The sequence below is a fragment of the Panthera leo genome, chromosome C1 (genome assembly GCF_018350215.1).
Source record: "Panthera leo isolate Ple1 chromosome C1, P.leo_Ple1_pat1.1, whole genome shotgun sequence".
Classification (NCBI taxonomy): Eukaryota; Metazoa; Chordata; class Mammalia; order Carnivora; family Felidae; genus Panthera; species Panthera leo.
Genome location: NC_056686.1, coordinates 12,052,830 through 12,075,240, shown reverse-complemented (window position 1 = coordinate 12,075,240; position 22,411 = coordinate 12,052,830). Strand labels below are relative to the sequence as shown.

General features: G+C 46.1%; 1 protein-coding gene across 1 annotated transcript in view; it reads left to right on the top strand.

Moving 5' to 3' along the window:
* The first annotated feature begins 6,880 nt into the window (after positions 1-6,880).
* Positions 6,881-22,411, top strand: part of SDHB (succinate dehydrogenase complex iron sulfur subunit B) — a 30,868-nt gene continuing 15,337 nt past the window's right edge. Inside the window, exons 1-2 of the mRNA XM_042951432.1 lie at positions 6,881-6,990; positions 17,325-17,452. Coding sequence (XP_042807366.1) covers positions 6,913-6,990; positions 17,325-17,452 — 206 coding nt within the window. The 5' untranslated portion in view covers positions 6,881-6,912. The remainder of the gene's footprint in view (positions 6,991-17,324; positions 17,453-22,411) is intronic.

Here is a 22,411-nt window from a genome sequence, read left to right as displayed (position 1 = left end):
ACATCAAGTGACAGTGTGTGGAATCTCGTCTCCAGCCGGACAACCACAAAAAGGACATGCCCAGGCAGAAAGCTCAGCTCAACAGCCTTGTCTCGAGCCTGTCTGCTGTGAGAAATCAGCCTCTTCCCCTGTGCTTCACCTCTGGGCAGCCCAGGCTCCTTTTGAGCCGTGATCTTTGAGAAAGCGAAGGTCTGGGCTTCTCTTGCCAGTCTCGAAGCAAAGTGCCAGGTTCAGGTCAAGCCTGTTTCTGCCTCAGCCCTTCATGCTCTGTCAGCTAAGGCCCGTTTTGTCCGTCATGGGGCATACCGCCAGATGACTTTAATATTTACTTTTGAGAGAGCGCAGACGGGGTAGGAGCAGAGAGAGGGGGAGAGAGGATCCGAAGCGGGCTCTGCGCTGATAGGCTGACAGCAGCGAGCCCGATGTGGGTCTCGAACTCACGAACCTCGAGATCATGACCTGAGCCCAAGTCGGACGCTTAACCGACTGAGCCACCCAGGCGCCCCCGGCCAGGCAGTCTTACAGAGCAGTCTCTGGACCTGCATTCTGGAGCCCTCCTTCCCTGCTACCCTGTTGCTGAAAATGTTGAAAGACTGTTTTACTTCCCTCCTGCGGTTCCTGGCACCTAGTGCTCAGCAAATACGTTTGCGGTTTTTTTGGGTTTTTTTTTTTTTTTTAAGATTTTTATTTTTTTGAGTAATCTCTATGCCCAGCGTGAGGCTCGAACTTAAGACCCCGAGATTGACAGTCAACCGCTCTACTGACTGAGCCAGCCGGGCGCCCCGGCAAATATGTTCTGAATGAAACACAATGAAACAACTGTTCAGCTCACCTGCTGAACCTCTGCTCTGCACTACCTCGTCTTAGAAACAGCTTCCTGGGGCGCCCGGGTGGCTCCGTCGGTTGAGCGTCCGACTTCCGCTCAGGTCATGATCTCACGGTCCGTGAGTTCGAGCCCCACGTCGGGCTCTGTGCTGAGAGCTCAGAGCCTGGAGCCTGCTTCGGATTCTGTGTCTCCCTCTCTCTCTGACCCTCCCCCGTTCATGCTCTGTCTCTGTCTCAAAAATATATAAACGTTAAAAAAAAAAAAAAGAAAGAAACAGCTTCCTAACCCCAGTTCAATGGGTCGTCGTCTTTCATTCATAAATGCTGCCTTTGTGCTAGTTACTTCTCAGCATGTCCCGTTAGAATCTTACAACAAGAATGCCCCACTACATGGGGCGCCTGGGTGGCGCAGTCGGTTAAGCGTCCGACTTCAGCCAGGTCACGATCTCGCGGTCCGTGAGTTCGAGCCCCGCGTCAGGCTCTGGGTTGATGGCTCGGAGCCTGGAGCCTGTTTCCGATTCTGTGTCTCCCTCTCTCTCTGACCCTCCCCCGTTCATGCTCTGTCTCTCTCTGTCCCAAAAATAAATAAAAAACGTTGAAAAAAAAAATTAAAAAAAAAAAAAAAAAAAAAAAAAAAGAATGCCCCACTACCTATAAGCAAGCTGTCTGGGGATTATAGGATTCCGTAAACCAAAGCCCTCAAAGGCAACAGAGCCCAGGTTGAAATGACCTCTCCATAATGGAGCGCGTTCCCTCCAGTCTTCAGCCCAGAGTAAGGCAGCATCTCAAATCGCGAGCGGCAAATTACATGCATTCATCCACCGTCCGTTCTTGTTTCCAACGAACGGTTACGGTAAGCGTCTATCGTGCATAAAACTCAAGTGATCGCGTGATCTTTTCATCTAAGCCAGAGTGAAAAGGGGGTGCTACCAATAACTCCACCCAGATAACTGATGAAAACTGGAGCCGTGCTGGGTAAACCAGGATACTTGTTCTCCCTGGAAACCCCTATGCGTGAGACATGAGCTCACCCCCTTCCCCAGGAACTGACTGCCAAGTCAGGGAGACAGGAGAGCAAGGAGGCAGATTGATAGAGTAGGCACCTGACAAATATTTGCTGAATGGAGGAATGAATAAGGTACAAAGAGCTGTGGGGGCGCCTGGGTGGCTCGGTCGGTTAAGCGTCCGACTTCGGCTCAGGTCATGATCTCACCGTCCATGGGTTCGAGCCCCACGTCGGGCTCTGTGCTGACAGCTCAGAGCCTGGAGCCTGTTTCAGATTCTGTGTCTCCCTCTCTCTCTGCCCCTCCCCTGGTCAGAGAAGGGAGGGCTGGCAAACTGAGCAGAGACACAATAATTTACAGAGATGTAAATGTATGACACGTTTAAGAAATGGCGATGATGGGGCGCCTGGCTGACTCAGCTGGTTAAGCATCTGACTCTTGATTTCAGTTCAGGTCATGATCTCATGGTCATGAGACGGAGCCCCACAATGGGCTCCTTGCTGAGTATGGGGCCTAAGATTCTCTCCCTCTGCCCTTGGCTGCTCAAGCATGCAACCACACACACGTGCACTTGCTTGCTCTCTCTCTCTCAAAAAATAAAAATTAAAAATTAAAAGCTAATAGGAAAATCATTTTTTAAGAAACCACCTGAGGAATGATCAAACTGTGGCACATCCCTACATTTAAACGGTTGGCAGCGTGGAGATGAAATAGATTTTGGACACTGATGCGGGAAGAGCTCCGAGGCAGAGCATGTGATGTTGGCATTTAAAAGAAAAAGAAAAAAAGAACGCCAAGCAAAGCCATGGATTTCTATAGAAACATACATATGTATGTACATGCAGAGAAAAAGATAGGGAAGCAATCCCTGAAATTGACAATACTAATCACCTCTGCGAAAGGTAGCGTGACGAGGGGATTTACACATTACCTATGTTGCTTGAAATTTTTACATAGTGAGAATTTAATTACGTATGTATTTTTAAATAATTTTTTAAAGCCGCCCGAAACCCTTGGCATCTTATTTATGCTGCAGTCTTCCCATCCCGATTAGCATAATCTCTTCTCTCTAATAATTCACAGCTCTCTTCGGCCTCTTTTATTCCCCCAGCTGGGCTTCCTACTGCCAGTTTAAGACTTACACTTCCTTCCAGATACTAATTTATTTACTCCTGCCCATGAGACGACCATGATTCTCTCCCCCCATTTTACGCCATAGGAAAGTAATGCACCGAGACACTAAGTAAGTTGCTCGATGTCACACAGCAAATGTCTGATAAAACAGGATTTGAACCCCCAAAGGCCGGCAGACTTAAACACTCCCCCTCCTTGCTCTCTAGAAGGTCAAAATCGCTTTTAAGTTTCTTCACCCCTCTGACTTGAGCTGTTTGCAGTAAGCCAATAAATAGTCACTACCAATGAATATTTACCACTGATTCCTTTTTTTGCATTTCATTTACACGGCTCTGTCTCTGATAGAAAGAAGTGCTCAAACTTCAGATTCGGCTGGAAAGGGAGTTGTATCACGTACTGCGTTTACAAAGCACACACCCACACACGGCCCGAGGACCAAATTAACTGCTAATTGGAGACTACGCTGGTGATGGGGCAGGCAGACAGGAGGGGGACAGAGGTTAAGCAGGGTGGGTGAGCTCTTTGTGTGTGTGCATGTGTGGTGTGTGCTGTGGTGTGATGCTATAGGGCCCAGCAACGTGACAGTCCCCAGAAGGCCCTGGGCCACTCGCTAAGTCCCAGCAGCTGAGCTGACTTCAGCTGTGCGAAACGCAGCCCCATCTGGACTGGGAGTGGCTCGTGACTTTTGCTCCAGGAGTTCCACAGAGGCTGCTCATGAAATTGGAGAAGTCTGTAGCATATGATTGTCCCCATCCCACTCGGAGAGAATATTTTGAGAAGTCTAATTATATGGTGGGGTTTGGAGGGAAGAGGGGCTAGATAAGCCCTTTCTAAGGGCAGGATGAAAAGGGCTATTAGGGAGGCTTGGGCAGTTCCGTGAGGCAGGGGCCCCCTCTGCAGGTGGACCAGACACAGTAGCTGCAACCACTACGTTCCCAAGAGCCCGTGAACCACTGTGTTCCTTGGGTGGCAGGCCCAGAGCCCAGCCGTCTCTCTAACAGAGGATACCGACCTGACCTCCCGGCTGTGTGACTTACGTGAGGCGTTGACCGTCTCTGAGGCTCAGCTGCCTCAACTTGAAATGAAGGACATAAATCCTTACCTCGTGGGGTTGCTGTAATGATTAGACAGAGAAAACGTCCCCAGAGTGCCCTGCAGAGGGCCTGGTACACAGGAGCAGCTGTGCACCTCTCGAGGTGGCAGCTGACCTGGAGACCTTGGAGGCCATGCTGGGGGTTGGTGGTTGATTGGATGTGGCAGGGGGAAGAGTCAGGTGCACACTAGGTTTCTGGCTTAGAGATTGGGTAGACGGTGCTGAAAAGAGAGATGTGAGCGCCTCAGGTGGTATGTATGATTGGGGACAGGTTGAGTTTCAGAGGCCATTGGGACACCCAGACAGATGCTCAGGAGACAGCTGGACAAAGGGCGGGAGGGGGTCAGCCAGAGAGATGGAAGAGTGACAGCCCATTGGTCGAAGGAGCATGAAATCCTAAATTTTGGATGGCACGGATCCTAAGTCCCACCACAGAGATGAATTGGGGTGAGGTGGGTTTTTCTTGGAGACAAATAACTCTCCCAGGCAATAAAATTATCTGATATTTCTCCCCTAAATCTTACCTGATAAATCTCTTTTGGGGGGTGGGAGGGCGGGGAGGGTGGGTGATGGGTATTGAGGAGGGCACCTGTTGGGATGAGCACTGGGTGTTGTATGAAACCGATTTGACAATAAATTTCATATTTAATAAATAAATATATATATATATATATAAAATAAAATAAATCTCTCTTAAATCCTTGGCCCTCTGGTTGGGGGTGGGGGAGGGGAATCAGTGCAGGTTGCCCTAAATCACAAGACACTAGAAATAGAGTTGATCGTACAAATGACAGTGGATACAACACAATGCTCTTGGGGTTTAATTTTTAACTCTCGAGTGGATTTCCAGCCCTTGGGAAAGAAAGCACTCCTGATGCAAGATTCTCACCCCAGATTGCTCACCTTTCTCATTACCCAAAGACTAAGAAAGTCTGTAAAATGGGGGCGGGGGGAGGGGGAGGAGTTATTCCAACTGGAAGGGTTGTTATGAGGACAAAGCAGACTGTTTATGTAAACACATTTGTAAGCGATGAGGTTCCGCATAAACTTAAAGTGACTAGACAACTGTTGAAAAGCCATACTTCACTCGCTAGACAAATGGAAACTGAAAAGAAAAAAACCTTGGTTCTCACCATGAGGATACCTAGGGAAGATCTGTCAGGAGCTGGCCATGAAAACCTCTAAGCCGTGCAGCTGTGCCTTTCTGGAATCCCAAAGTTCAGGGCGGAGGTGCAGCCGCCCAGGAATTTGTTCCTCCATAACTCTGAGCTCCCCAAATCCCCATGAAGCCCAGGAACGATGTGACTGCAGGGCGCGTGGGCCCATTGGCACCAGGAGCCCCTCCATAAATCAAGGTCTCACTTCTGCTGGCCTCAGATGGCTCTTTCCAAGGTGACCTGGGTACAGTAAAAGAGTTATCACTTATCTAGGAGTAGCATCGACCTTGGAGACAAGAGTCGTGAAAATGCCAATGGGCCCCATTCTTTAGGAACGCGTTCCTTGGAGGGAGAGGATGCTCTCCCTTCATCTCAGAAGACGATTCAGCCAGGAGGAGTTAGAGAGAGGGTGATAATCTTCCCATGATTCCATCCAGGTTGGGTGGCCCAAGAGGCCCTGGGGCAGACTTGGAGAAGCCCTATTCCAGTGCTGGGTCAGCCCCAGTGGAAAGCCAAGGTGACCTCAGCCTTGTCAATAGTCACCGCCAAGACAGCGCCCCAAGACAGTCACATGAATCCCAGAACCCTAAATCAGCTGGCCCAACACCCTGATGCTACAGGCAAGGAAACTATAGGCCAGAGATGGGGAGGGACTTGTTCAAGGTCACACAGCCTTGAGAAGATTCAAGGTTAGACCCAGGGGTCCAGGCTGTTTCTTGTGACCTCACTACACACCTCCTTTAATGAGATCAGACAGCAGTGTAGCTGGCTGGTTCCAGCCCAGGGCTCCAGAAACTTAGCCCCAACAAACCAATTTGCCTGGCCATCTTAATTTCCCCAGCCGCATCTACATGAGCTGTGAGAGGAAACCAAAGACTATGAAAAGATGCCCTTCGTATGTCACAAACAAGCAGGCAGAGAAGGGAAACATCATTCCTGACAAACACAAGTACCTGGAAAGCTAACTACCTGCATAAACGCCCCCGGTGACCCAGGAGACCATGTGACTCGGAAGACTGAGGTCATCAAGCCCCCAGAGGGAGGCTGGTCCTGGGATGAGCCACGGAGAGGTTGAGGAAGGCAGCTGAAATACCCAAAGTGGAGACTTCATGCACAGACCTCTCCCGTAAGACTGTTTTGGGTCTTAAGTGAGATGATGGATCCCAATGCTAGGCGTATAGCAGGTGTTCAAGCAATGGATTCTGCTGCTAAATGGCTAAGTAAGCCGTGCTGAAACCAGGACAGTCTCGGGCAAACAACACCGTGTCTGACAAATGTCTGACCAAAGCCACTAAGCTCATCACTAAGAGATGAGTGATACTACTGACAAATTTTCAGGAAGAAGAGGGGGCTAAATACGGACTGAACTCCCGATCGGGTGGCTCCTCCCCGCCGTCCTCTCAGCCCCAGCCGTCCCAACACTCCCGGTCTCCGACTCCGCTCCCTTCTGGGAAGGTCACCTTAGGAAGGCGGGAGGCCCATTAGCATGCGCCGGGCACACCGCAACTGCGCACGCTCGCGTTGGCTTTCTCCGCCTTCCCTCCTCCCACCGGGGAAACTGGAACCGCCTCCCACTCGGCGGCTCCTGCCCGGCTAGCGGGGCCTCGGTGGATGCCGGCTGGGCGCCGCGGTGCTCGGCGGGACGACGGCGGAGAGCGACCTCAGGGTTAAGGGGTGGGGCTTGACGTCAGGAGCCAAGATGGCGGCGGCGGCGGCGGTCGGAGTCTCCTTGAGGCGCCGGTTCCCGGCCACGGCCCTTGGCGGAGCCTGCCTGCAGGTGAGCTGCGGGGGAAGAGGGCAGGCATGAGAGTCATGGAGGCAGCCTGGCGCTGAGGGGGCCGTGGAGGAGGGCGAGGGAGCACAGGACAAGGCCACAGGGAGTGGAAGGACCCGCTCCCGCTGTGTCGCGCGCGGGTTTGGTCCTGGAGCATCCCAGTCCGTTATCCTTCTGCGCCTCGCCGCAGCCCGGGAGTTTATCAGGGCGGAGACGATTTTTTTTTTTAAGTTAAGGGGAAAGTATTCGGGGGGGGGGGGGGGTCTTGAGGTGCCCAAGGTCATGTGGCAAGCGAGTGACTGTTGTAGCCGAATTCGAATCCAAACGTTTGGGCTCTAAGCCCGTTCTCTGTCCTCAAACTAGCCTCTGTGGAAGACACAGGCCTGCGGGAGTGGGAGGAATGGGAGCTGGGAATCGAGGTCTCTCCTCCAGGGTGCAGGGTTGGGGGCTCAGTAAACAGAGACTGGACCGGAATTGATAAAGGGCAGAGGAAAGGGAAAATGGAGACAAATCAGATCCCCGAAGGATCTGGGCCCTTCCCGGTGGGGGTGGGGGGCTGCGGGAAAGGTGCCTTAAAGCAGCGTCGGATGACACTGACTCAGTGTCCCTGTCTGTAAAGGGCTTACGACCGTACCAAGCGCAGAGTTTTGGCATGGATCCCATAGGAACTGAGCCTGGTGCTGCCCTTATTTACTACTCAGTTTGCGGTGATAAGTTTCCCCACACCCCTTGCATTAGGACTCTACACAATTATCTCCATTCCAAATGGAAGATTTATTTGGAAGGGGAAGGGAAATTGGCATTGCACACATAAGGAACTAAGAATTTACAAATCCTTTTTTTTTTTTTTTTTTTTTTTTACGTTTATTTATTTTTGAGAGACAGAAAGATGGAGCATGAGCGGGGCAGGGGCAGAGAGAGAGGGAACCACAGATTCTGAAGCAGGCTCCAGGCTCCGAGCTGTCAGCACAGAGCCTGACGCGGGGCTCGAACTCACAGAGCGTGAGATCATGACCTGAGCCGAAGTTGAACACTTAACCCACCAAGCCCCCCGGGTGCCCCTACAAATCCCTTTGAAGTCTGTCTCCTCCTCTCAGCTCCTCAACAACCCCTGCAACGTGGGCGAATAGTAGTTCTTACCTCCTTTTTAGAAGTTTCAAAACTGAGGCCCCAGAGAAAATTTTTTTACTTGCTCAAAATATCACAGCTGCAAAGTGGTAGATCTAAGACCAAAATCCAGCTTGTTTGTCTGTTTGTTACATAATATGGGAAAAACTCTTAGCCCAGATCTGGGCACAGGTGAACCAGAAATATTCTTGCACTGACATGAGAATCTCTCTCATTTTAAATACAGCCCTGGCTGCATAACACAGTGCATACGGCCTGCCTTCAAATGCTAGTTCTTTCCAATGTGCTGTATATGAACTTGAATGAGTCATTTTATAGTCTTTCTAAAAAGGGGAGATAGGGAAGGAGGACTGCCTATCAGAGCTGGAAGTTTGTATCCGCTGAGCATTAATGAGTAGTAACGACCTTGTTTACCAGGTCCTTTCATAGTTGCTGAGCAAGCAGTCAAGTTGTGAGAGCCCCACCAGTGAGAGCGAGTTCCAACGCTCAGGTCCCTCTTCCATGAATGAGTTGAGCAGAAGGTTGGTTTCATAGGTCAGTTTCATAATTCCAGGTGAGGCCGTTGCAGGGCCTCCTGAGGCTAGAGAAATAGAGAGCTGCCTCCTGTCCACTCCCCCTCGTAGGAATGTGCATTCATACCCACGAAAGTCACCTCATAAGAGTCCCGAAATGAGCTTGGTGTATTATCTGAGCGATGTTGAGGTTCCGCGGACTCGAAGACACAGTAGAATATGGCTCTTCTGAATTCCTTTCATGCATTAGTCTGCACTGAACCATAGTTCTGCCTGTAAGTGTTTAGCTGTAATGTATTACCTGCAATTGTATTGCCTTATTTCTTCATCTAGATCGTGAATTCCGTTAGGGCAAGTACTGCCCGCTTTCATTTGTGTATCTCATTGTTCTGAGCACTGGCAGGTCTTAGGATGCCCATCTGCCAATCAGAAACTGATGATATTGCCAACATTGAAAAGCAGAAATTATTTTCTGGGCTATGCTAGAAGGTTGACCCTCCAGTTTATAAGGTAGATATTAATACTCCCTACCCCTATAGAAAAGACGGCTCCGTGGGGCGCCTGGGTGGCTCAGTCGGTTGGGCGTCCGACTTCGGCTCAGGTCACGATCTCGCGGTCCGTGAGTTCGAGCCCCGCGTCGGGCTCTGGGCTGACGGCTCAGAGCCTGGAGCCTGTTTCGGATTCTGTGTCTCCCTCTCTCTGACCCTCCCCCGTTCATGCTCTGTCTCTCTCTGTCTCAAAAATAAATAAACGTTAAAAAAAAAATTAAAAAAAAAAAAAAGAGGGCTCTGTGCTGCCAGCATGGACCCTGCTTGGGATTCTCTCTCTTGCTCTCTCTCTCTCTCTCTGCCCCACCCCTATTGCTCTCTCTCTGTCTCAAAATAAATAAACATTTAAAAAAAAATTTTTTTTTTAATATCCACCTGGATATCTGATAATACATCACAAACTTTGTTGGCCCAAAACCCAGCTCCTAGTACCTACCCCTCACCACACACAGCCCCACTCTGTCCTTCCTTCTCAGGTGATGGCACCTCCATCTTCCATGGGGCTTGGGCCAAAAAGTGCAGTCATCCTTGCTCTTTGCCCCGCTGTCACATCCAGTCTGCGTGGAAATCCTATCAGTTCCTTCTTAAAATGTATTCAGAAACTTACCACTTCTAAAAAAAAAGGCAAAAACAAAACAAAACTTACCGCTTCTTACCATCCACAGCCACCAGCCTGGTTCAAGCTGCCAACATCCCTTAGCTAATTACCGTATACTGTAATTCTTGTGTGGTTTTCTCACTTTCATCTTTGATTCTCAACACAAACCAAAATAATCCTTTCAAAGCTTAAATCTGACTCTGTCACTCCTCTGCTCAAAACCAGTATTTTCTCATCTTACGGTAAAAGCAAAAACCATTACAAGGTCGGGGCACCTGGCTGGCTCATTCAGTACTGCACGTGACTCTTGATCTTGAGGTCATGAGTTCAAGGCCCATGTTGGGCATAGAGTGTACTTAATTTAAAAAGAGAGAGATAGAATATTCTCCAAAGTTGGAATCTCAAATATACAACTCATTGAGTGCATTTAAAGAAATTTGCTAGGGGGTACCTGGCTGGCTCAGTCGGTAGAGCATGAGACTGTTGATCTCCGGGTCATGAGTTCCAGCACAGAGATTACTTTAAAAAAAGCGGGGCGGGGGGGGGGGGGGGGGGCGCCTGGGTGGTTTGGCCCGTTAAGCTTCCAGCTTCAGCTCAGGTTATGATCTCGTGATTCATGGGTTCGAGCCCTGCATCGGGCTCGGTGCTGACAGCTCGGAGCCTGGAACCTGCTTCCAGATTCTGTGTCTCCCTCTCTCTCTGCCCCTCCCCTGCTCATGCTCTGCCTCTCTCTGTCTCTCAAAAATAAATAAATGTTTAAAAAAAAAAAAAAAAAAAAGAACCTTACAGGATCCTATGTGATCTGGCTGTCCCATTAACTTCCCGATCTCCTCCCCCATTCCTGCCCCTGTAGCTCACTCCATTCTCAACTACACTGACTGCCTTGTTGCTCCTCAAACACATTTTCACCTCAAGATTTGGGCTCAGTGTCCCCTCTGCCCAATTTGCTCTTCCCCTGAGTTGGGTATGGCTTACTTACTCACCTTTCAGGTCTTTGCTTAGCTGTCACCTTTTCAGTGAAGAGTTCCCTGGCCACCCTCTGCATTGTACTTATCACCCCCTGACATTACTATAGATCTTATTTGTGTGTGTCTCCAGTCACCATAAGCTCCATAAGGATCAGAGTGTGTGTGTGTTTTGCCCTGATCCCCAGGGCCTAGAACAGCCCTTGGAACATATTAGCCACTCTGTAATTATTTATCGAACAAATAAATGAGTGTGTCTGGGCCAGCTACTGCGCAAGATCTTACTAATTGTATGAATTCAGTGTCCCTTGGATTTGTTTGAGGAAAGGAATTATCTTTGTGCTCTTCAGTATTGGATTTGCATTTTCGCCACATGTATAATGGGTAAAAGGTCGGGCTTTGGAGATTAAAAACAAAAACAAAGAAACCTGTGTTTGAATCCTGGCTCTTTTGGTCTATGATTTTTATTTTATTTTTTATTTTTATTTTTATTTTTTACGTTTATTTACTTTTGAGAGATAGAGACAGAGCATGAGCGGGGAGGGAGCAGAGAGAGAGGGAGACACAGAATCCGAAACAGGCTCCAGGCTCTGAGCTTTTGGCACAGAGCCCAACACAGGGCTCAAACTCCAACACCTTGAGATCATGACCTGAGCCGAAGTCGGACACTTAACCAACTGAGCCACCCAGGAGCCCCTATTTTTTATTTTTATTTTAGAGAGAGAATGAGCAGGGAGAGGGGCAGAGGGAGAGAGAAAGAATCCCAAACAGGCTCCACACTCAGCACGGAGCCAGACGTGGGGCTCAATCCCACAACCCTGAGATCATGACCTGAGCCAAAATCAAGAGTTGGACATTTAACCAACTGAGCCACCCAGGCGCCCCATTTTAATTTTTTAATGAGAATAATAAAACTTCCCTTTGTAGAGATGTTATAAAGATTAGAGACAATTTAGTACAACATTTCTTACATGGTAGGGGCTCAGTGAATGAAAGCCATTATTTTATTTATTTTTTTTTACTTCTACTAGAACACCGACATAACAAATGTTCACGTTTCTCTATTGCATAAATGTATTTGTTCTTATCACAGCTGCCATAATCCTGTGGATTAACTCTTAGTGCAGCTCAAGACAAGCAAACTCCTTCAGTTTAGAACCACAACCACCTCTGGTAATTTTTATTTTTTGCATCTTCTCTCCTCATTCCTGTTAGCCGCCCCCCCCCCCATTATCCCTCCAAGTGTTGTGTAAAACATGTTTTTAACTCAAAATAAACTTAAATTAGGTGTTTTTTAAAGAATGAGTTATGTTTTGGGACACCCCAAAACTTACATTTGGGGTTCCTCATGGTGCTCTGTTGTGATGCACCCTTGTGGTTTCTTGCTCACATCGTTCACAAGATAAGACTTCGTAAATGATGTCTAAAAAACCTAATCACTTTTGGGAAGATCTGCATGATCAAGTCTAGACCTTTGTAGTTTTGTAGAGTGGATATGAAGCAGACATACGTATTAGAAAGAGTTGTTAAGGTGAGGACCCGTTGCACGAATCCACGGTCACCTTTGGCAGGTTTTGTGGGAATGAGACCAAGCTTGATACGGCTGGATGCCTGTTGCCCTCAGACAGTACTTTTAAATCAGGCTTCACGGCCACGAAGCTGTAATTGACAACCTCAAAGTCCCAAGTTTTTTTGAAAGTCCAAGCTTTACCAATATTTTAGCGTAAAAAAAAAAAAAGTTTCTTTTTTAAGGAGTTAGATATTTTTTTAAATGCATTTTATTTTTCTCCCTCTCTCTACCACCTACCACAGGCAAGGCAGCCACCCACTCTGGGAAATAATTTGGTTATTTTGTAAAAAAAACGAGATATGCAACTGTCCTGGAATCCAGGAGTTACCTTCCTGGGCATTTATTTATCCCAGAGAAGTGGAGATATGTTCACACGTACTCGTTATAATTTCATTCATAATAGCCAAAAACTGGAAACAGCCCCGAGGTCCTCTAGTGGGAGAATGGCTGGACAAACTAGGGTCCATCATATCATGCAGCACTACTCGGTAGTAAAAAGAAACTACTGTTGACGTGCACACAACTTGGAATTCATCCAAGAGAATTCTGCTGAATGGAGAAAAACCAATCAAAAGGTTCCATACTAGATGATTCCATTTATATAACATTGTTGAAATAACAAAATTACAGGAGTGAGAGACTAAGGGGGGAGGTATGAGGGGAGTGGCTTTGATAAAGCAATCCCAGGGGTCTTTTCGGGGGTGGGAATGCTCTGTGTCTTGACCGTTGATATATCAGTGCTGATGTTTTGAGATGGTGCTATAGATCGGGACTGTTTTCATTGGGGGAAATTGAGTAAAGGGTATGAGGGGGTCTCATTATTAATTCTTAAAAATGCATGTGATTCTATATCTCAGAATGGAAAGTTTAATTTTTTAACAAAGCAACAGACTGGATATATGCGACAGCATGAGGAAAATCCAGAAGCATTATATTAGGTGGTAAAAGCTAGACCCAGGATGCACTGTCTGATTGCATTTATATGAAATTCTGTAAAAGGGGGCAGGGGTGCCTGGGTGGCTCAGTGGGTTAATCGTATGACTTCAGCTCAGGTCAGGATCTCGTGGATCATGAGTTTGAGCCCTACATCAGACTCTCTGCTGTTACCGCAGGGCCCACTTTGGATCTTCTGTCCCCTGTCTTTGCCCCTCCCCTGCTCGTTCTTCTCTCTCAAAAATTAATAAATATTTTAAAAAATGAAATTCTGTAAAAAAATCTGTAGTGATAGAAAGCAGATCAGTTGCAAGGGGGAGGGAGTGGGCACTGATTGTAAAGGAACACTAGAGAACTTTCTAGGTGGAAGTGTGCCATCATAATTATGGTAGCAGTTATACCACTTTATTAAAACTCTTCAAACTGTACACTTAAAATTGGTGAGTTTTATCATAATGAAGTAGACTTTATCATCTAACCAAAACGAGGTGAAGCACTAAGCAAGCAGAAGCCTGCTGGAGTATCTTCAGTGATCTTTTCTTTTCACTTCCTTCACTTTGTCTTAAGTGCCACAAGGTGGCGTTAGCCAAATGTTCCTGTTTTACAAAATGGAGTCCCTAGGGACGCCTGGCTGGCTCAGTTGGTGAAGGGAGCGACTCTTAATCTTGGAGTCATGAGTTCAGGCCCTGCAGAGAGCTTTTTAAGAATAAGTAAAATAGGGGCGCCTGGGTGGCGCAGTCGGTTAAGCGTCCGACTTCAGCCAGGTCACGATCTCGCGGTCCGTGAGTTCGAGCCCCGCGTCAGGCTCTGGGCTGATGGCTCGGAGCCTGGAGCCTGTTTCCGATTCTGTGTCTCCCTCTCTCTCTGCCCCTCCCCCGTTCATGCTCTGTCTCTCTCTGTCCCAAAAATAAATAAAAAACGTTGAAAAAAAAATTAAAAAAAAAAAAAAAGAATAAGTAAAATACAGTAGCATGGAATAGAATCCTGCTAAAGAAGAAAAAAAAAAAAAAAAATGGAAGTCCCTAATGGAAGATGTTCTTTTGTAGAAATGACTTTCCTTTTATTGCTGACGTTAGCCAGCCTGGTGATAAAGGAAAAATCTGCTTTTCTCTTCACCTTCACTTTCATCTTCCCATCTTTCCTTTTTTCCTCTTGGTAGCTGATGTTTATATTTTCAGCCTCACTTAATTTGGGACGTTTTTTGCTGGCAAGTAAGAAACACCATCGCACCTCTTGTAATTACACCATTAACCTCCCCAGTTTTGTCTGTTTTTACCAGTTTGTAAGAGAGTTAGCTGACCTGGGATATAGTCTGTGTGTTTCTGCATACAGACCAGGGGCTCAGCTTCTAACTGCCGTTGGACTGACAGGATCCCTGCTCTGCTCCCAGGGTAGAGCCAGCGGTGGCCGCCTTGTGTGTTCACCTCGAGGGAAAGGTCTTCAAGGACTGTGGAATGGGGACAGCATGTTTGCATTTGCCTGATGCTCAATTTTTGCTTTGTACTTTTTTCTTTTTTTTTTTTTATTTAATTTTATTTTAAATTCCAGTATAATTTCTTGCGTGTGTCTTCAATTTTTCCTACCCACGAATTGAAATGCTATACACAAAGGCCTGGACCAGGTATGCTAGAAGATGCAAAATAGAACCTGTTCCATTCTGTGAATGATTAGTTTTATGTGTCAGCTGGGCCACAGGGGGCCAGATAGCTGGTCAGACATTTTGGGTGTTTCTGTGAGGGTGTTTTTAGAGGAGGTTAACATTTAAATCAATAGACCCAGTAATGCAGATTGACCTTCCTGATGTAGGTGGGCCTTATCCAATCAGTTGAAGGCATGAATAGACCAAAAGGCTCCCCTTCCTCCAAATAAGAAGGAATTCTTCCTGCCTGACTGCTTTCGAACTGAAACATCGACTCTTCTTGGGTCTTAAGCCTGCTGGCCTTTGGCCTAGAACCACATCATCTGCTCTCCTGGTTCATGGACCTTCAGGCTTTGACTAGATTTACATCATTGGCTCTCCTTGCTCTCCGCTTGCTAACTGCAGCTCTTGGGACTTTCTATCCTCTATAATCATGTGAGCCAATTTCTCATAAAAAATCTCTTTTTATGTATATGTATATGTGTATATATACCTTTCATATGTATCATGTATTTATATGGATAGACACACTATTGGTTCTGTTTCTCTGGAGAACTCTAATACACATGCCCTCAAGGCATTGAGACATAAAAAGGAGACAGAGCCAAGAAGAAACCTCCAAATATTCACAAATGACTAGTACAGTGTTCAGGAGCATCGGCTCTGGGGTCAGACAGACTTGGGTTCCAGTCATAACTCCTCTTGTCAGCTGTGTTATCATGGGCCCATCGCTCGGTCGCTGAGCCCCATTTTTCTCATACAAAGACTCAGTGGAGTAATTAGTATAAAGCATTTACTACAGTTCCTGGCAATAATAAATTGTGGCCTTAAAAATGAGTGTGAATTGGGGCGCCTGGGTGGCTCAGTCGGTTAAGCGACCGACTTCAGCTCACGTCATGATGTCACAGTCCATGAGTTCGAGCCCCGCGTCAGGCTCTGTGCTGATAGCTCAGAGTCCGGAGCCTGCTTCAGATTCTGTGTCTCCCTCTCTCTCTGACCCTCCCTCGTCCATGCTCTGTCTCTCTCTGTCTCAAAAATAAATGAACATTAAAAAATTTTGAAAAAAAAAATGAGTGTGAATTTAAATATAAAACTTTTGAGCAACAGCACCCTTTTTGTAAATATGTTATGGGAAAGCTGTTCTGGTGAAGGACGGAATTAACCAGAGACCAGCCCTCTTAACCTGACCCTCTCATAGCAGCCTCTAAGGTGGTAGCACTCTGGAGTTGCTGAGCTCACCGTGTGAGACCCGCTGGCAGAGATGTAAGTGTCCAGGAGATGGGATAGAATCATCATGGAGAACAGGACTCGGGTGTTGGTTAGTTCCCTACATGGGTTCTGTTTTACAGTATTCTTCACCGTCTTTCCTGCTGCAGTGCTGTGAGCTGAGCGTTCGTGTTCCCCCAAGTTCAAACGTCGAAACTCTAATCCCCATTATGATGCTATTTAAAGATGGAACGTATGAGAGGGAATCAGGGTTAGATGAGGTCATGAGGGTAGAGCTCTTACGATGGGATTAGTGCCCTTACACAAAGGGGAAAAGACGTGAGATCTGTCTCTCCGCCACATGAGACAGCAAGGAGGTGGCCATCTGTCAACCAAGAAGAGGGTCTTCGTCAGACACCAAGTCTGCCTGAGACCTTGATCTTGGACTTCCCAGCCTCCAGAACCGTGAGAAATTTGTCGTGTTTAAGCCACCCAGTCTTTGATGTCTTGTTACAACAGCCCAGACTGATGGAGACACCTAATCTAGAAACACCGGCATCTCGTTTTGACAACCGCGGTAGCTTTCTACTGGTCTCTCCGCGTGTTGCCTGACAATTCTTCCTTTGTAGCCAGTGATATCATTCTCAAAAATAAAAATGATTATGTCATCCACCTGATAATTCGTTCTGGCTTCTCATTGCTCTTAGGGTAACATCAGAATCTTGACTTCCTCACATTTCCCACTCCTCCGACCTTACTCAAGCCCCCCTGACTCATATTCGACTTTTCTCCCAGATGCGCTGTGCTCTCCCCCATCCAGGCCTCTACACGTGTTGTTCCCTCAGTTTATAACACTCTCTAATCCCTACTCACCCAGTCTCAGCTTCATTATCATTTATGGGGCCTTCCCTGATCTCTTGTACTAATGTAAGTCTTTTCTGTATTCTTCCCTCTTTATACTTTATCATAAATATTTAATTTCTCTCTTGCTTAAAGTAGATTCCGTGAGGGCAAAGACTGTTTCGTTAAATGCTATTTCACTAGCCCCCAGCACCATGTCTGGTACGTGACGTGCTAGGTGCTTAATATTTGATGGCTATTGAATGCCTGTTGCAAGAAGACAGTAACGTGTGGGTTTATAGCCAGTGCTGTAGTTTATAGCACCAGCTAAACAGTAGGATTTGTCTTGCATTTTAATAGCTTTTTCCCCCCCTTCTTGTGAACCTTTTCGATTTCAGGCCTGCCGGGGGGCACAGACAGCGGCAGCCACAGCTCCCCGAATCAAGAAGTTTGCCATCTACCGATGGGACCCAGACAAGACGGGAGATAAGCCTCGTATGCAAACTTATGAAATTGACTTGAATAAGTGAGTATCTCTGTGAGAGCTAGATGTTTGCTAAGTGAAGGTGAGCTGTTGATCCGAGTCAGGGACCTGCTTTTCACATCCGCGGAAGGTTTAAAAACAGATCACCCAGTGGCCCTGGAATTTATCGTCTCTTTTTCAAATGAATGAGGTAGGCACCTGATTGGAAAAGATAATTAATACCAGGAAGAATAACTTTTGTAAAATTCCTTCCCTTTCCCCAAATCAGAGGATGACAAATTTCTTTTTTTTTTTAAATAAAGTTTATTTCTTTCTGAGAGAGAGAGAGAGCACGTGCACATGAGTGGGGGAGGGGCAGAGAGAGATGGAAAGAGAATCACAAGCAGGCCCCACACAGTCATCGCAGAGCCCGACGTGGGGCTCGAACTCCCGAACCATGAGATCGTGGCCTGAGCCGAAATCGAGAGGTGGACACTTAACCAACTGAGCCACCCGGGCCCCCCCAGAGGATGACAAGTCTCTAGGAGTACTGGTAGAGCTGGAAGGACACCGTAAATGTCTCTGGAATGGTAATATGACAAGATAGCGATGCAGTTAAAATAGTAGCAGAGATCCATACCTCTGTATTATTTGTCTTTCTGTCATATCAAAGTGCCACAGACCTAGCGACTTAAAACGCCTGGATTTATTACTTTTCAGTTCTGCATGTTAGAAGTCTGGGGAAGGTGTCATCAGACCATGGGTCGAGGTGTCAGCAGGCCCTGTTTCTTTCTGGAGACCGGGGAAATCCGCTTTCTGTTCCCTTGGGCTGTTGGCAGAATTCAGTTCCTTATGGTTGCAACACTGAGGTCCCTGGTTTCTTGTTGGCTGTAAGCTAAGGGCCGCCCCCAGGTTTTAGAGGCCATGCACCCCACAGCTCATACTCCCCGTCTTCAAAGCCAGCGACAGCAGGGCGAGTCCTCACCTCTTTCTGAACCACTCTCATCATCTTCCACCCCGGAGGACCTCCACAGGCACCCAAACGGAAGAAAATCTGGTGAGCTGGGCTCCCCACCTCCCCACTGCACCACCTCTCCCCTCTCCAGTGTAATCAGAACTGTCCTATTTCATAATCTGTTTTATTTGTAAATGAATAAGGACTTTATGTGTTTTGAACAAAAGCTTCCGTGGCACAAAAAAAAAAGATTTGAAAACTATTCTAAATGCTTTCTTTGACTTTACCAACATGTAAGTTCTATTAAGCACTAGAGTTAGTTGATATATAACCTTGTCAGACAGACACTTACCAAATACCCAACAACCAAAAGTGATTAGTAAAATGCGTGTTAAAAACAAAAAACTCTAACTACTTGGAAGTTAAAAAGCACTCTTTTAAACAACTACTTTTATTAAGGAATCATTTCAAATATTGTTGGATACTTGGAGAATAAAAACAATGCAAATCAAAACCTACAGAATGTGGCTGAAACTTCAGAAGAGTTAAATTCATAACTAACTTTTTAATGTTTATTTATTTTGAGAGAGAGAGAGCACAAGCAGGGGAGGGGCAGAGAGAGAGACTCCCAAGCAGGCTCCGTGTTATCAGCGCAGAGCCTGATGCAGGGCTCAATCCCGTGAACCCTGAGATCGTGACCTGAGCCGAAATCAAGAGTCGGACACTTAACCGACTGAGCCACCCAGGTGCCCCCATAACTATTTTTTGACGCTAAAAAACGTAAAGAGTAATTGCATTCTTCTCCGGTTACGGCAGAGTAGCTTTCATCGTACTAACCCTCAAGTAACAGCTATAAACTCTGGACAGAAGACAAGCAGTAATGACCTACAGGCACAGCAGAGTGACCAGAGACACTGGGAATGAGTTGACACTTGGAAGAACAGAATGTTACTGGGTTTTACACTCTGTGACCTGAGGGCAAGCCCCAGTGGAAGCAGAGGTACGAGGCCAAAAACACGATAAAACCACAGTCTTACTTCCTAGCTTGATGTTGTATAGCTACCACAGTAACCAGTAAACGAGGGGGCAGTCCTGGAAAGAAACATAGAGGGGGAGCCCCAAAGTCTGTTTGTGAACTGCCCAAGTCTGAAGTTCAGCCCATAGTAATTACTGCTTTAAAAAAAAAACACAAAACAACTCAGGGGCCCTTGGCTGGCTCAGTCGGTAGAGCATGCAACTCTTGATCCCAGGGTCGTGAGTTTAAGCCCCACATTGGGCATGGAGTGTACTTAAAATAGAAAACTATTTTAAAAGGATTTTTTTTTAAATCGATACTCTATAGAGAAACACGATAAAATCCAGAGTTGCCACGTCATTTATTCACAAAGTCCAGCACATAGTCCAGAATTACTAACCATATGAAGAAACAGTGAAACCTGACCCATACTCAAATGGAAAGACCAGCAATGGAGGCCACCCAGCCCTGAGCAGTCCAGGTGTTGGAACTAGATGTGGATTTTAAGGAGTTATCCCTATGCTCGTAGATAAAGGAAAAGATGCTCACGAGCTAGAAAATCTCAGCAGGGAAATAGAAACTTGTAACAAGGACCAAATGGAAAATCTGGAACTGAAAACAGCAATATCTGAAATAGAAAATTTACCGGATAGCAGATTGAAGACAGCAGGAAGATTCAGTGACCCTGAAAATACATTAACAAGAATCACGTGTTCTTGAGACTAAAAAGATTGGAATGATATCAGAAGGTTTAACATATGTCATTGGAGTCCCAGAAGGAGTAGAGAGAGAGAAAGGGCAAAAAAAAATACTTGAAGAGCTAATGACCAAGAATTCCCCAGGCTGGTGAAAGACATAATTGACACATTCAGGAAGCATGAACTTCAGACAAGGTAAATACAAGGAAAACTACACCCAGGAACATCATACTCCGGTTGCTGAAGATCAGAATGAAAGAGGAAATCTTGAAAGCAGGAACGATAAAACACATTACAGCCTGGGAAGCGATACAAATGATTGTTTACTCAATAATTGTAGATGCCAAAGACCATGAACCGCCATCGCTTCATTACTGAAAGAAAAACACCGTCAGCCAGAATCCTGTACTCCGCAAAATGGTGAGGATGGGATGAAGACATTTTCAGGTAATAAAAAATCCACGAATTCACAGCCAGAAGACCTGTACTAAGTGCAGTGTGAGAAGTTGTCTTGCCTGTTGAGAAGGAAGAAAGGAGAAGGAACGAAAAGCACTAGCTATGGTAAATAGGAAACATTTTTCCTCTGAACTCCATTAAAGTATACATATGACTGTTAACAATCTAATACCGTGTTGTGTAACAGACCGCTTACACAGATGTAATGTGTGTGATGACCAGCATGAGGGCTGGGAGTGGGTTGACCTGTAAGGTTGGAGGGTTCTTACAGTACATGAAATGGTACAGTATTCACTCGAAATAGGTCGAAAAGTTAAGGACACATTATAATTCTAGAATAACCATTTATTAAAACACAGAGTGAGATAGCTAAAAGCCAATATATAAATTAAATGGAATTCCAAAACTGCTTACTCCATCTAAAAATGCTACTTAAAGCAGGAAAGAAAGAACAGGGGCAAAAATGTTGGGACAAATAGTAAAATGAGAGAGCCAAATCCAACCTCATCAATAATTATATCATTAAAGGCATTAAACACTCCAGTTAAAAGGCAAAGACTGTCAGAATAGATAAAAAGCAAAACCCAATTTCATGCTACTTATAAGAAATACACTTTAAATATTGTTAAAAACAAAACTCAACTAAGTAAAATTTAAAGATCTTACTGGCATGGGGCACCTGGGTGGCTCATTCGGTTAAGCGTCCAACCCTTGGTTTTTGGCTCAGGTCATGATCCCAGGGTCCTGAGATCGAGCCCTGAGTCAGGCTCCACGCTGAGCATGGAGCCTGCTGAAGATTCTCCCTCTCAGTCTGCCCCTCCCCTGCTCACACGCTCATGCTGTCTCTTTAAAAAAAAAAAAAAAAAAAGGAAAGGGATGTCTGGGTGGCTCAGTGGATTAAGTGCCCAACTCTTGATTTCTTGGTTTCGGCTCAGGTTAAGATCTCACAGTTTGTGAGTTCGAGCCCACATCAGGCTCCGTGCTGATGGTGCACAGGCTGCTTGGGATTCTCTCTCCCTGTCTCTTTGCCTCTCCCCTGCTCCCACACGTGCTCTCTCTTGAGCACACACGCGCGCGCGCTCTCTCTCTCTTTCTCTCTCTCTCAAAATAAATAAATAAACCTTAAGAATTTTTACATAATTTAAAAATAATTTTTTTTTAACTAAAGACAGATCATCTGAACATTATCAGTCATCTTGATCTAATTAATATTTTTGAGACACCACACCAAACAGTTGTAAAATACATGTTCTTACCAAGTGTGCAGGGAACATTCACTGTGATGCTGGGCCATAAAACAAATCTCAGTAAATTCCAAAAAATTAGGATCTTCTAGAGTGTATTCTCTGACCACAATGGAATTCAAATAGAACACAGTAACAGGGGGCACCTGGATAGCTCGGTTGAGCATCTGACTCTTGATTTTGACTCAGGTCATGATCCCAGTGTCCTGGGATCAAGCCCCATGTTGGGCTCCATGCTGAGTGTGGAGTGTGCTTAAGATTCTCTCTCCTTCTGTCCCTCTCCCCTTCTCATGCGCACGCTCTCTCTCTCTGTCTCTCTCTCTCTCAAATAAAAAGAAAATATGAACAGTTCTGTATTCATTATAGATATGAGATGCGTTGTCAAAAACCTTTTCATGAAGAAAACTCCAGGCCCAGGTGGCTTCACTGATGAATCATGAAACATTTAAGAAAACTCCTAATGCCTGTTACATCCTTTCAGAAAATAAACAAGGAATAATCACTTCCCAGTTCATTTTAGGAGGCCATCAAAACCTGACTCCAAAATCTAATGGAGACGTCTCATTACAGAAAGGAAGGATATAGATTGGTATCTTTCATGAACATAGACACAAAAATTCTCAAGATTTCAGCAGATCAAATCTAACCATCTAT